This window comes from Fukomys damarensis, unplaced genomic scaffold (assembly GCF_012274545.1).
Source record: "Fukomys damarensis isolate Sample0158 unplaced genomic scaffold, DMR_v1.0_HiC HiC_scaffold_15, whole genome shotgun sequence".
NCBI lineage: Eukaryota > Metazoa > Chordata > Mammalia > Rodentia > Bathyergidae > Fukomys > Fukomys damarensis.
The window spans coordinates 40,118,275-40,133,948 of record NW_022900927.1 but is presented as its reverse complement, the minus strand read 5'-3'; the positions used below and the strand labels follow the sequence as shown (position 1 = coordinate 40,133,948).

Here is a 15,674-nt window from a genome sequence, read left to right as displayed (position 1 = left end):
TTTTCCTTCTTTGTTGGAAAAATTGCAAAGCATGTGAAACTTTGGGATTTAATAGAATCCCTTATATAAGGTTTATGAGGTATGCTCAGACAATCCTGTGACCATTTAAATTTTTTAAATTTATTACAGTAAGACACATTACCATTAATCCCTCTCCAAATAGTCTCCCTTGCTTCAAACACTTATTCTTGCCACTTTCTCAACCAGCTCTGAAAGTCTTTTTCTGAGTGTCTTTAGTTGTGCTATCATAACTGCCTCAGTGTCCTGAATCAATTTAACATGTTTACCTTCAATGGTCATCTTGACTTTGAAGGAATGCCATAAATTACACAGTGCCAGATATGGTGAATAAGGTGGATGAGAACATACTGTAATATTTTTGACAGAAATTTCCATAAGCAGTTAATCAGAGAGGAGTGATCAAAAAATATGGTTGATGCTTAAAGTTTTAAATTACAGTAAAAAAGTATTATCATTAATCCTCAAAAATTTCCCTCTTGTTTCGAACACACTTATTATTCCTAGCAATGTATCTTTTATTGTAATTTTTAAAAATGTATTGTTTTCATTTTGATTTGGTACTTGGGATCAAACTCAGAACCTTGCACTTACTTGCAAGGCAGGCGGTAGAACCACTGAGCTAAATCCCCAGCCGTATTCACTGGTACTTCATGCTTTATATTCATTCTTCTTGAATCTTCCTAATATTTTTAAGTTGAAGTTAACCAGATTTTGTAAATGAAGTACCTGAGACTCAAAGAAGTCAAATGACTCCAAAATTACCCAGTATGGGCAGTAGCACACTCTTAGAAGAGTAAAAACTCAAGTTTGAATCTATGCCTGTCTGCACGGTACACTTTAATAGATCCCTGATTGTGATACTTACAGTTGTCTGGAATATAAGTGCATGGATCTATACTGAAGAAATATAACCTTGTGATGAATAGAGCCAGAAAGAAAGAAACCCCTGCAACCAAGGATCAAACTCAGGTCCTTGCACTTGCCAGGCAGGCACAGAGCCACTGAGCCAAATCTCCAGTCCCTGATGAACCTTATTATTAAGCAAATCCCATATACTAAACCTATATTAAAGTTGTTTTCAAGTCACCTAGTAGTCCATTGTGAGTCAACATTAGATGAATTCCTCGAAGTCATTCCAGTGGTTTTACTCCCTTCTCATTCTTACTCTTCCCTCAAAGTCCCATTACTACTTGCTGTCATTGACTTTAGCTTATTAATCGGGGGAGAGGGGCAAAGGAGGGAAGAGTACGCAGTTTTCTCCTATCCTCTGCATAGGAATAGAGTAAAGAAAACAGCCCCTTGGTTTTCAACCTCAGTGAAACATTTCCATTTTTCTTCTAATTTTTTTTCACGCTAATGGATTTTTTTTTTTTTTTACTCTCAGTGTTATGTGTTGTGCCATTATGCTAATTGGGTTTTCTGTGTCTTACATACTAGCCCTTTATAGCGGGGATAATTGGCCAAGAGAGTGGTGATCTGCCACAGGAACTTGGAGGGTATTTTACAAATATTTGACTGTTGTACTTATTCTATGCTAGAAAGTTTTCAAAGTACTTTGTGAACATTCTCTACCTCCTCAAAACTTCATGAAATTTTTCTTTTAAATATTATCTCCCATTTTTAAGATGAGAAAAGCAGGGAACAAGATTAGTCGCTGAATGTCACGAATGACTGTCAGAGCAAACCCACATCTGAATCCAAAGCCTTTACTTTCCTTAAATCAGCACCCCACCTGTCTATACTATACGTTCGACTTTTGGGTTGTATCAAAATGTAGGCCAATATGTGTTAAAGCGTAGTACTTAGTGATCTATGTGACTAATAGATTTGAGTCTTCACATCTATCATTTGGCTAAAGAAAAAGTAGCTAAATTGCTGTGGCTGGGATTCCATGTGATAACCTGAGCACAGAGGATGTGGCAAACTCCCTCCCTAAGATATTAAGTCTGAAACTCAGCCCTGGCCCGGCCTTCCCCATTTGCTCTCAGCTTACGCTGATTTCATCAAATCAACTGCCGGTGTGGACAGAGTATGCGCGAAACCATGGCAAAAGTCCTTGGCGCTAAACAAGTAGCTTCTGACGAGGGCTGCCCACGGACCAATCACTTCCTTCACACAAGCCCCTGTGGTGCGGGCAGAAGGTTCCGGGAGACGAGGATTCAGAGACAGTTGAAGGTCCTGGACGAAATGAATTCACCAGAGAGCCGGAGAAGGATTTAGGGTTCCACCCCAGGGTCAGATCTTCTATTTTCTTCGTTGCCTGGCCTGCCCAACCCAACTTGCAAAGTACAGTAGAATGCTCTTCTACCAAACGAGATGAAGAGCAGTAGCATATCACAGCAAGGAAGCGGAACTCACGCGGCTTCCGGGTTTCGCTCTGGCTTTCGGTTTCCTCCCCGCCTTTTCCGTTTCCGGCCGCGCGCCCTTTCCCCCGCTTTCCTTGTTAGAGCCGTTGCGGCTGCAGTCTAGCGGAGGCTGTTCGTACCCGGAGTTCTATGGCTGTCTCGGGATCTGTGAAGACTGCACTGCAGGTGGCCGAAGTTCTGGAGGCAATTGTGAGCCGCTGCGTGGGGCCCGAAGGGCGGCAAGTTTTGTGTACGAAGCCCACCGGCGAGGTGCTGCTCAGCCGTGATGGAGGCCGCCTCCTGGAGGCGCTACACTTAGACCATCCAATAGCGAGGTACCTGAATCCTAAACTGTACCCCCGCGCGGCCACCCAGTACACATCCCTACAGTCTCCCTGAATTTCTTGTCCCTTCTCGAGGCGCTGTACATGGAAAAACGACCTCTAGTGAAACCAGAATATACTGAGGGTTAGAGTGCTACCCAAGGAATATTCGTGAATTCCAAAATCTTAGGGACACCCAAAAACACTTCTTACTCCTCTCCTCCCTAGAATCTTAGTCTAGAACAAAATAAATTGGAAAACTAAGACTATATCAGAAGGACAACATTCTTTCCTTATATCTGTATCTGGATAGTTAGGTGATTCCATGTAGGAGGCCAAACTTCTAAACTTTGACATGTTTTATTTCTGTCTCTGTCTCTTGGTGCAGGATAATAGTGGCGTGTGTTTCCAGTCATCTCAAAAAAACAGGAGATGGTGCTAAAACCTTTATTATCTTTCTTTGCCACTTACTCAGAGGACTTCATTCAATCACAGAAAAAGAAAAAGCTTTGATTTTGGAAAATACTCAAACCTTTGAAAGACGTTGGAAAAATTGTTGTCAGTGGAAATGTATTTCCCAAGCTCTATTAACGTTTCAGACACAAATACTAGACTGTATTATGGATCAGTACTTAAGCAGACACTTTTTATCCATCTTTTCTGCATCTGCTAAAGAAAGAACATTGTGTAGGAGCGCCTTAGAGTTACTCTTAGAAGCATACTTTTGTGGAAGAGTGGGAAGAAATAATCACAAATTTATTTCACAATTGATGTGTGACTACTTTTTCAAGTGTATGACTTCTAAAAGTGGGATGGAAGTATTTGAGTTAGTGGATGACTGTTTTTTAGAGTTGAATATCAATGTCACTGGCCTTCCTGTGTCAGAGTCTAGGATCGTAGATGGTCTTCTGCTTCACAGAGATTTTTCGGTTTACTGTCCAGCAGATGGTGACATAAGAGTGGCAATAGTAAGAGAAATCATTCAGCCTGTTTTTTCAACTTCTAGATCAGAGTTTGTTGTAAATTCAGAAGCACAGTTTCAGGCATCTCAGATTTGGATTATGGAAAGGACAAAATCAGTAATGAAACATTTACTTAATCAGAATGTAAAATTGCTCCTATCTAGTGTGAAACAACCAGATTTAGTTATGTATTATGCAAGACTGAATGGCATATCAGTGGTGGACTGTTTATCATCAGAGGAAGTTTCTGTTATCCAAAGGATTATTGGTTTTACCCCATTAGTACTTCCACAGGCATCTTTACAGTGTGAAATTTCTGACACTGCTTTGGTAAAATTTTGTAAACCTTTTATCCTTAGATGCAAAAGATATGTTCATCTTGGTCTAATTAGCACATGTACATTTATACCACACTGTATAATTCTTTGTGGACCAGTGCAGGGTCTTGTTGAACAACATGAAAATGCTTTATATGGAGCATTTAAAATGCTTCGGCAGTTATTTAAAGACTTTGATCTAAATTATGTTAAAAAAGACAATAACCAAAATGACACATTAAGTCCTCCAATTTATAAAAATTGTGGAAAAAGTAATCAGTTACCCAAAAGTTATACTCAGTCTATACAAAGGCCTTATCAAGACACAGGTATAAAGAGCAATGATGAATTGGAAGAAACTCAGTATTTAAAAGTACACTCAAATTTGGTGGTTTCAAATGTTGAATTAGAAACATATACTCCATGTTCACCACCAAAAGTGACACCAACAGATGCAGTCCACACAGATGAAACATGGAGGTGTTTGCCTCTTGAAAATGACAGGGTAATTGATGACTATGAACTATTAATTGAGAGTAATTCCATTAGTAATTCTATCATAGACAACACTAGAATAGAAATTTCTTATGAAAATTTCCAGATCATAGATACCGCTAAAAAGGGGAGCATGTTACCAGTGAAATACAGATCACTAGATATGTGTACTTCACAGAGTTTCTGTTCATCATCTATACCAGCAGGTTGTGTTTTACCTGTGGGTGGGAGTTTTGAGATCTTACTACATTATTATCTTCTCAACTATGCCAAAAAATGTCAACAATTAGAAGAAATCATTAGTAAGTTAATAGCCGATGCACTTTTAGGCATTCCCAAAATCCTTTATAAATCTAAGAAAGGCAATCACAGCTTTCCACAAATATATTTGAGAGCTCTCCACACACTGCAAACAAATCAACCCATGGTAAGGAGTCAGACAGGTTTGGAATCAGTAACTGGTAAATACCATTTACTAACTTCAGTTCTTCAATGTTTAACAAAAATATTAACCATTGATTTGGTAATTAATATTAAGAGACATCCTCAAAAAAATTCTGATCAGGATTCTGATGATGAACTTCAACATTAGAAGTTTTTTTGTTAACCAATCTTTTAATCCAACTTGAACCATAAAGTAAAGCAGGCATCTGACTATTTGTTCTCAAGTCATTTCAGTCTGGTCTGGAAAACAGCATGTAACTTCAAATGTCTTTAAAAGTATGCTAAGGCTACCAGATCATTCAGATGCAAATAAAAGTCTACTTTATAGAACCAAACTAAAGGGGAAAACAAGATCTAGCGAAATATGTCTCTTTCTCCTTATGTCTTTGTGTGTCTCACCTCTGTGTTAGTCTGTATTTAAAGGAGGGTGTTTTAATAATTGCTTTTCACTTTTAATTTTGGATGGGATCTTCAAATGACATCTTGATTGGTTTATCAATAATTCAATATATAAACATTTGCTTCATTTAAAATATTTGCCTACTTCTATAACTTGTAAAGTAGTGAAGTCTCATTTTTTCTTTTAAAAAGCATATAAATTAAACTAGTTCTTACTTTCATGTGCCACTGTTTCACTTCTATCCCACTGGAAAAGGCTTGAATTTTCATAATTCATACATCACTGAATATATGATAATGAAAAATAGGATTGTGCATTGTGAATTCTTTTTTATTTCTGTAATTAAAAGTTAATTCCAGGGCTGGGAATTTAGCTCAGTGTCGCAGCCATCTTCCTTGCAAGCACAAGGTCCTGAGTTCGATCTCTGGTACAAAAAACAAAAATGTTAATTCCAGAATATGAAATTCATTCTTTTTATTTTCTCTGAGAACCTAAAAATCTTGTAAAGACAGTTCATGTACTTATTATTTTTTCTTGTATTTGGTACATATCTAGAATTCAGTAGTGACAAATAATTTCTCATTTGAATTTACAGTTGTTTGTATTTTATTTTAAAAGCTTATAAAAGCAAATAATACTGTGCATCTGGCCATGGATAAGAACAGTGTACTTTATTTGTACTAGTTCTCCGCAACACCCAAAACAGTGCTTTGTCTGTTCCAAGTATTCAAAAGTGCTTGTGAAATAAAAGTGTTATCTTTGCTCTGTTTCCCTAAATGCTTTACTTTTTAAAAAAGTTCCTACTATTTACTCTGTGCCTGATATTTTGGTAGATACTGAGCATATATCTTCATTAGCCTTTGCTCAAAGGTTAATGGGTAGATATGTGCAATACTTAGGTTAGGATTGATTTAGCAAAACCAAAGAAAAAAAACTATGATTGGGTAAATAGTGTCAAATAATATATTAAAAAACCGTAGCATCGTGTGCAATATCTCATTACCTTTTATACTATGCATAGTTCTGACTTTTTATTCTGACTTTTTTTTTTTTTTTTTGAGACAGGTTCTCACTATGTAGTTGAGACTGATCTGGAACTCACTGTGTAGCCCAGTCTGGTCTCAGTGATCCTCCTGCCTCAGCCTCCCGAGTGCTGGGATTACGGGTGTGAGCCACCACGCCCGGCTGAGTTCTGATTTTTAAAAGTGTATGTTACAGGATGCATTATTTCAGTGAATGTGAAGAGAATAATACAGCTCTTTTATGGAATTCTTACATGAATGAATCTGCATTAAAATTGCTCAGTCATTTTTTCTATTTATTTTCAATAGCCTGTCAGGTCATTTTGCTTTGTTTTGATATTGTTGAAGGTATTTGAAGACTTTTCATGCCAGGCATAGTGGCGCATGCCTGTAATCCCTGCTTTTGGGAGGCTGAGGCAGGAGGATCACTTTGAGTTTGAGACCAGCCTGGGCTACATAGTAAGTTCCAGGTCAGTCTCAACTACATAGTGAGACCCTGTCTCAAAAAATAAAAAACAAAAAAGACTTTTCTAAATATGCCCAGTGTTGTTCATATGTGGTAGCCATTTAATGTCAGTAGTTCAGAAAACTTTGTAAGCTCTCTTTGTATTATTGGCATCTTGGGTGGTATTTTGCATTCTAAATATCCAGTAAACATCTATTAAGGACCTATTTGTTGTATCAGTTAATCCTTGGGCCCTCATAGATTAAGTTATATCTTAAACTTTTATAAGCAGACTGTTAGGGGAGAAGGAGCAGAAAATATAGACCAGATCTACATAAAGTAATTTGTTTTCTTTTAATTAAAAAAACCTCGATGTGATAAAGCTTTTATGAGTTATCTTTATAAAATAACACTGGGGAGTTCACATTACTGGGCTAGTTAAGAGAGAACTTTTGAAAATGTAATTATATTAAATTGATATTCTGTACCACAAAATATTTGAGGGTGACCTGCAGTAGGAACAAGTAAATTTATGGTAAAACCTGAATTAAAATTAAAGAATCAGAACCAAAGAAAAAAGTGAAGAGAATTTAAATTTAAGATCATTTTTTCTGTTTATTACTGCTGCATATAAAATAACCCACAAACTTAATATATTTGAATCATTACCTAAGACTAAGCTTCCCTGGACAACTTCCATTGTATTTGCTTGGCCAAGCGATGGCAAATGTTTAAGGGAAGAGAATGTAGGCCTCACATTTAATGGGAAGAGTGTCAGTGTCACATTATTAAAAGAGTGTGTGGAATGGGGATATATTGAGGTAGCTATCTTTGGAAAATACAATCTGCTCCACCATGGAATGGATAAAGAAGTAAAATACGTGTTAAATTCTCAACAGAGTTTCTATTAATTGTTTTTTGAAGTTACATACCTCCCATTATCACATTTTGTCCAGTAACATTTATTTTTTCTCATTAAGTCAGCATTAGCCACTTTTATGTTCAAAACAATAGGCATTAAATAATTGAACTTTCTTGGCATGGTGGTGCATACCTATAATCCCACCACTCTAGGAGGCTGAGGCACGAGCATAGCAAGTTTGAGCCCAGCATGGGCAATTGAGCAAGACCCTGTCTCAAAATAAATCGAAAAAGAGCTGGAGATGTAACCTAGTATGAAGGCCCTAAGTTCAGATTCAATCCCCAGTACCACCAGAAAATATAGATCTAGATATGTATCTTTGAACTGCTTCAGCCAGTGGAGCTATTTAATCATATTCAGGAAAACTCATGGTGTCTGCGTTTTAGACTAAAAGAGAAAAGAGAGGGATGCAGTAGAAGCCTGAAACAATTGTTCATGTCCTTGCAAAAGGAGTAGACTAGACCATTAATCTCCATGTTTTGGATGCTCTTTGTTTCAGCAGTTCTATCTTTATCTCAACACAGACAACAAAATCTCTTATGTGGCCACATGACTAATGTTTAAACTCTTGTTATAAAAGCTTTATAAATAACAAGTTAAAATCAAATAAGTCATAAAATAGCCCTGTGTAATCATTTAGTTTTATACTTCATTAACTTTTTGCCATATTTATTTCTCCCAAAGATTTTTATAAAAGAAGAGACATGTTTTATTTTCAATTTATCTTTTGTAATTTTGTTGTTGTGAAACTTGATTATTTCAAACTTCAGTGAAGCTTTTGCTGCACACATACTTGCATTGGTGAGGAAATCTGAGGAACATAGTGTTTTTTCCCTTGTAAGTTAACAAAGGATGAACAAAGGAGAAGAACCATGTGAAGTGGAATGTGAAGTGGATTAAGAGTTTATTGGGAGCAGGAAATCTAAGCAAGGAGTGACCACAGAAATGTAAGCACTTTGGAGTTTGCAGAAGTCTTAGGAAAGGCACTGAACTCTCCATAGGAGCTAAGATAAGGTCCTGAGCCATTTTTATTTAAACATTAACTGTATAAACTGCATAAGAGTAGAGAGTTTAGGAAAACCAAGATAATAGCATGTGCTTAGTATTTACAGAAATGATGAAATACATGAAAAAATGAACCTACTACTGTACCCTTGGGTACAGTACAAACTTTGGTAAACCCCCAAATGGCCATCCCAGACCAGGCAGTTAAATGAGCACAACTGTTTGACTCCTACTCTACAGATCCTCCAAATAGAATTTGCTTTTATTAAACCTTCATTTGAGCCTTGCAGTTACTGGCCCTCACTTTCTTTACTGTGCCTTTTTCATAGCCGAGTGGAAAAGCTATTCAAGTAGCTGTTCCATTTGCTGTGTGAGGTGTTCAACTCACCTACTTGCTATTTTGCTTATTTGACCATTTTTTTCCAAGGAATAGTGAAATCCACTGTGAGCTCTGAGACACAATACCACCAGTCCATAAGTTTGTTTTTTTTGTTTTGGGTTTTTTTTAATCCTTGAACAATGGTTGCATTGTGCATCAACTTCCTGATGCAAAAAGTCAGGGTAGAGTGTCCAAATGTAAGGTGTCCAAGGGGCAAGTGAAGCCAGATAATAGGTAATAATTTTAAGATTTTTTCCCCTTAATTTTCAGCCTTTCCTAATTGGAACTACAAATTCATTTTCAAGTGTTCTATTTTGCCTGATTTATTAATCTAAATCTGTCCACTCTCCTTCCTGGTTTTTGAGATGGCTTTCCATGCTTAATGGCTTTACCATGCATGTCAAGATGGGGCTTGGATTTTTCCACTGTGTATAGCAGACCTATCATGATCATGAACTGAGTTGGAGGACTCTTTGAAAATAAAAATATATTTTTATTTTACAGCAATTTGTATCATATTTAGCAGGCAATTTCTCAAATGCAATTCAAATCTTATGGCTGTATAAGCTAGTCTGTAGATCCTCTGTAGGGGATCAAAATGTATGGAATGAATTCTTAGTAAAATATCTGAAGAAAGGACCCTGCAGGGGTTATATGATTCAACAGGGGTCTGTATCTTTCATTGTCCTTGACTAACTTGCAGGTTGATAGAAATTGAAGTTAAATTATGGAAGGCTGATGATAATACATATAATTCCACTCTTAGAAATGCAGTTTGAATTTTTTCTAATGAAAATGTATCAATTTCTCCTGTAACAAGAGGCTAGTTTTGCATCTGTCAGCAAAATCAGGCCAAGCGTGGTGACACACCCTTGTGATCCCAGCATTTGGGAAGCTGAGGCAGGAAGATTGCTGCAGCTTTGAGGTCAATCTGGGCTATATAGTAAGTTCAATACCTGCCTGAAGTACACAACAAGACCTTGTCTAAAAAAAAAAAATCAGTCTTGCTGATTGCCTGCATTATGTGCTTTTCTTCTGAATTCTTTTGAACCAATACTTTACTGGTTTCCCTATTATATAATAGTACAAAAATTTTTGACATTTCATTTTACAGTTGTATAATTTTATGCATTTTACTTACCCTTTAGCACCATGAGTCTCCAGCAACTTAGTCCATCTCCATAAGTGAGGTGGCACTGAGTAAGAGGAGAACCCTGAGTTTCTGATATTTGTCTAAAAGAGACTGAGTTGACAGAGCCACTTGAATGGGCAAGGTGATATTTGCCCTCATTCCTGAACAGTTTCTAGATTCAAGTTTATTAACGCATAAAGTTGTGAAAACATGTTTGCACAGTCAAATGTGAAGATTGATGTATTTGTGTGTGTGTGTGTCCTATATTTTTAGCTAGTTCACGTATGTAACCAAAAAATAGGATGAACAGATGTTGTGCTGGCCTTCAGGAAACAGCATGGAAAATTAACACTGTTAACTCCATCTCTCCCTATGCCCCTACTCGTCTCTGTCTTAACTATTTAAGACTTATCTGTTTCCTTATCACTTTCATTCTCCCAGTCTGGCATCTCCACAGTTTGTAGATTTGCTCCTAGTATCTCAGCCTCCCTCTACTCATATCCCTTGTAGAGAAAAGCATAGCATAAGACTCTTTTCAAAAATGTCTGCAAGAAGGGCCGGGGATTTAGCTCAGTGCTACTGCACCTGCCTCACAAGTGCAAGGTCCTAAGTTTGACCTGGTACCCCAAAAAAAAAGAATCCGGAAAAATGTCAACAAGAGAAGCCTAACATGGAAAGAAGGGTGAAATTTTTATGTATAGGGCTTAAGCAGGCAGGGTCAGCTGAAGTTCAGCTAGTTTCAAGAATATTGTTCAAAGACAGCTCTCACAAAAGGAGGCATTATTCTTTCCAATCAACAGTCATAGTTTGAACAGTTTGGATTTTGCCAAGAGGAGCAGGAGGACCGGTGAGGGGTGAAGGCCATATGCAGTTCTTTGTTTCACAGTTGAGTCCATGTCTGTCCTAGTGTGTATAGATATCCTTGAATGAGTGTCCATATGTGTTGGTGTGTCTGCATCTGTGTATTGATGTAATGTGATGATTAAACAGGGTGTGACATCAGGAAATTAGTGATGTTAGCGCTGATTACAGATGCTGGTGAATTAGTGTAGAAAGGAGAAATAGAATTTTATTTCACTGTGAAAATAATACTAATCACTGACATTCATTTGAGCTCATATTTGTGCTCAGTTACTATGCAGCACAATCATAATCATAGGTATCATTAAATATGAGCCCAGTCATGTAAGTAGTCTTGATTAGAATGATCAAGTATGCTCTGCTTAACCACTCTATGCAAATTTCCTTTTTGTATCCTGCGTAACTCGGACACCTGTTCACAGATAATACATTGCTTAAAGTCCCTGCTATGTCAGGGGCTGTTAGGAAGGACCTGACTCCCCAGAGTTTCAGAACTTTCTACCAAGTCACCTTAACAGTTAACTAATTTGAGGAATCAGTCCTCTCAGCCATATCCTCCAGTAGGGGGAAACAGAAAGGATCTGACTTTCTCCTTCTCATTCTCAGAGAATCCATGCAGCTCACCTCCCACAGATGAAGGGATTCACACACAGCTGAGGGACAAAGACATACTCAAATAGCTACAGAAAAATGGAAAAAACATGCAAATCAAGAGTCAGAGTCAGAGAAAAGGTGTAAGAGACCTTTAGCCAGTTGAAAACAGACAAAAGAGGCAAATAGGCAGAGAGAGAGAGAGAGAGAGAGAGATAACAAGTAGGGTAGATCCCCAGACATAGTGTAAATTTAGTGAACACAGTGAATTCAAGGACCTTAACAGAGTGGTTGTGACAAAGAGTTCTCATGAGCAAACTCAGACTCTCAATGCCCTGAATGGTGAAGTAAAGAAAGAAGGAGTTGAAAAGTGGAGATAGAAAGGAGAGAAAAAGAGTAGCAAAAAAAGACAGGAAGAGATTAGGGTCAAAAGAAGAGGGATTTAATGTGTCTGCTGGACCCCTGATAAATAACCACTTGATTAAATGCTTCAAGGAAAAGAAATGTGGTGACATATTCATGTCCTCTTTTTTTTTTTTTTTTTCCTTTTTTTTTTTTTTTTTGTCCTCTTTTTATTACGAGTGCTTTAGGGTAGTGTAGATTGGAATTTTTATTGAGCATTTACCATATACCTGGAATGAGATTAAGTGCATATAGAGACATATTTAAAATGATCCTAACTTGCTGGTACTGTCATTGTGATGTCCATGTTTTAGAGAAGGAAACTGGAGCAAGTATCCTGCCCCAAGTCACCCATGAAGTATAAGATTCAAAGCCTGAAAGAAATCTGGCTCCTCATCCTGTGTTCTCAACCTCAGCATATTACTAGCAGAGTAATATGTGTAATAATAGTTCAGGGGTCCTTGATTTAGAAGCACTCTTATTTCTAACTTTTTCAAGTTTACTTAATATGCAATTCAATCAGTATCTACCCCCCCCAAAAAAAAATTTATTTGCATTTCAACCAAGGTGTCAGCATCTTGTCAGCTTACCAAGAAAAGCAGCAATAGAACAGAGAAGCCTTGAGTGTGAATTGCTCTGTGACCTTCACACAGGGAGATGGGTAGACTCTACTTTTCCACCTCCATGGGTCCTGTTGCTGCAGTCAGTTTGGGTTCTGATGCTTTTCGGTTAAGAGACCTTGAAGGGATTGGAATTTGCTTCCTCAGTGACTCTAAATTTCCCTGCAGAAACTCAAGCAAAATTTTTGTCATCTTTCTCATATTTTAATAAATAATAGTTTTTTAAAGATCATTAAGTATCATTTGTGGAGATTTACTAGGTAATGTGGGTAAGTGCTGATGAAATATAAAGTGCTTCATAAATTAAATTATAAGCATTTATGTTCCAATGCTCTCATTAGGCCTGTAGGACAGAAATTCTCTGTTGTTTCTACTTTTTTCATTCACTACTATAAATACAAATAGGTTTTACCAAGATTACTCTAACTGTATCATAGTTAAATATGAAATGCAGTACTGTAAAGTTTCTCAAATAAAACATAGAAAATCTGTGTCCTTAGGTTTCATAAAGTTTTTAGGTATAACATCAAAAGCATGTGATCTGTGAAAGAAAAACTTGATAAATTAGAATTCATTAAGACTAAAAGCTGCTCTGTGAAAGACACTATTAGGCCAGGCATGGTGGCACACACTATAATCCTGGCACTAGGGAGGCTGAGGCAGGAGGATCACTGCTAGTTTGAGGCCACCCTGAGCAACATAGTGAATTTAAGTCCAGCCTGAATTACACCGTGAGACCCTGTCTCAAGAAAAAAAGATATTGTTAAGAGAATCAATGACAAGCTACAAATTTGAGAGAAAATATTTGGAGAAAGATCTTATGAGTCTTATACTCAAAATATACAAAGAACTCTTCAAACTCCACAAGAAAATGAAGGATACAGTTTAATACTAGAAGTAGGGCTGTAGTACATTTTGACTCTAGGTTTAAAGCTTCTCCAACTTTCCGGGGGCTTTCTTAACACAGTCTCTATTTTCTCTTCCAGCTCCTTCCCAATATATCTAGACCTCTGAAGGCTTTTCCATAGTCTCCAGTAAGTTGCCCATGATTTGCACTTATTATTTGAAAATTATTTTTCTTTTCTTTTCTTTTTATGTACCAGAAATTGAACTCAGACTCTTACACTTGCCAGGCAGATGCTGTGCCACTGAGCTACATCCGCAGCTCTCTGAAAATTATTTTTATCCTTGTGATGGAATCTTAGGAGAGAGAGCAAGTTGAAAATTCAGAGAGGTATCCAGTTTGTGACTTGAAAAACAACAGGAGAAATTTTACAAGAGCCCAAGATAAATAGGCTAAATATAATTAAAGTCCCAGAAATGTAAAAATCTACAAAGAAAATTGATCACATTGGAAAGTCATTTTAATAGTAAGTTTCTCAGGTGAAATTTCAGCAGGGCTTTTACCAAACCAGTATCAGTTCTGGATACTTGGCTACTAAATGAAAAAGCTGCCATAAATGAAGAGAAAGGGAGACAACAGGATACGCATTTGTAGTGTTAGTTTTTTCAACTATAGGCCAGCTAAACCATACCTGGTGCTGTCAGAAGGGAAGCAGAAAGATCACACAGATAAGAGAAGGCAAGATCTGGTGATGATGAGACCAAGGAGAGGAAAACTCCACCAGCACCACACTTGTCCCTTGCTCATCAGAAAGGATAGTCTTCTGTGTGTGCAAAACACTCATGCATAAGAAGACATCCTGGGAAGAGAAAGTAAGGCCCTATGCCCTTGCAAAGTGAGACAGTGACTTGAAAGGAGTGCTCCAAGTTGGAATTAGACAAATAAGCTCAGTGTCTTCCGTGGAAGGTAAGATTGTTACTCTTGGCGATTTGAATACCATTATGTTACATAGCGTGCCCAGAATGGAATGTATATCATTTCATTTAATCCCCTTAACAGTCTATTAAATAATTACAACTTTTCACCATTGTACAATAAGAGAAGTTTACTCTCTCTGGCATTAGAATGCAGGACTATCTATTAACCTTTGCTTCTGCCTCCTGTTTTTTGCATCACTGTTCTCATGGTGAAGTGAGATGCTGATTATGAATGTCCTTTATCAGTGCTTATTTTCACTAGATTTAGCCAACTTCTTTGCTCTTAGAGAATTTATTGGGAAGACAGATGGTTGTCATGAACAATTTTACTTTCCAGACTGGAACTCTGGACCCTGACTGGCAAATCCAGAACTAGCAAGAAAGGAAATTCAGTTCTGTGATTACTAAACTATAGGTCATCCATGCACCATATTGTTTTTTTCAGCAAGGGGAATCTTTGGGGTCAGCAGGGTTGAAAAGCACTTTTTGTGTTCATGGTACCCTTGTGAACCCAAAAATGTACTGGATATTTGTGAGACTTAAGCCTATGCTTTACTATATATGCTGATTTTTTTTAACATTGACAGCTATGCCCTTAAGAAGGGCAAAAATATATCAGTGTAGGTTAGTAATTAAAAGCATGAACTTTGAATTCTTATAGCCTGAGTTTAAATCTGACATAGCTATTCACTAGCTGTATGAATGACATTAAGCAAATTACTTCACCTTGCTGAGCCTAGATTTCCTATAAAGGAGTTGCACTAATATCTCATTCATGGGCCTTATTGCTTGCTTAAATCAGACAGGAGTTGTAGGTACCTGCCACATAGATGCTCAATAAGTGCGTGCTTTCGCACTCTCTTTCTCTCCCTCCCTCCCTCCCTCCCTACTCTCTGTTTACCCCTGTGTGGTAATCTTTTTACCTATCCTTGTCATTGTTGGCGGCCGCAGCAGCAGCAACAGCGTTGTTTCTGTTTTTGATATCAGGTACAGTTTTCTTCTGTGTAGTTTCTAATTTGATTACTCCCGAAAATACTTAAATTCAACTCAGCAGATGGTAGAATGTCACATTTCCTACCCTTCCTACCTAATTGCTGCAGTCAGGTCGTTACCATTGTATGCAGCCTGCTTCAAGCTTTTGGCCAATTACTTTTCTGGTAAAACAAT

General features: G+C 37.4%; 1 protein-coding gene across 1 annotated transcript; it reads left to right on the top strand.

The window, feature by feature from the left end:
• The first annotated feature begins 610 nt into the window (after positions 1–610).
• On the top strand, positions 611–5,689 carry Bbs10 (Bardet-Biedl syndrome 10). The gene is made up of 2 exons (XM_010639551.3): positions 611–2,701; positions 3,078–5,689. The coding sequence occupies exons 1-2, from the start codon at positions 2,517–2,519 to the stop codon at positions 5,053–5,055; spliced, it is 2,163 nt and encodes a 720-aa protein (XP_010637853.1). The 5' UTR covers positions 611–2,516; the 3' UTR covers positions 5,056–5,689.
• The last annotated feature ends 9,985 nt before the right edge of the window (positions 5,690–15,674 follow it).

Bases quoted from the DNA above. Each gene is read 5' to 3' on its own strand.
- Bbs10 (XM_010639551.3), top strand. From the start codon at position 2,517: ATGGCTGTCTCGGGATCTGTGAAGACTGCACTGCAGGTGGCCGAAGTT. The intron at 2,702-3,077 runs GTACCTGAATCC...CTCTTGGTGCAG, and splicing joins TTAGACCATCCAATAGCGAG to GATAATAGTGGCGTGTGTTT.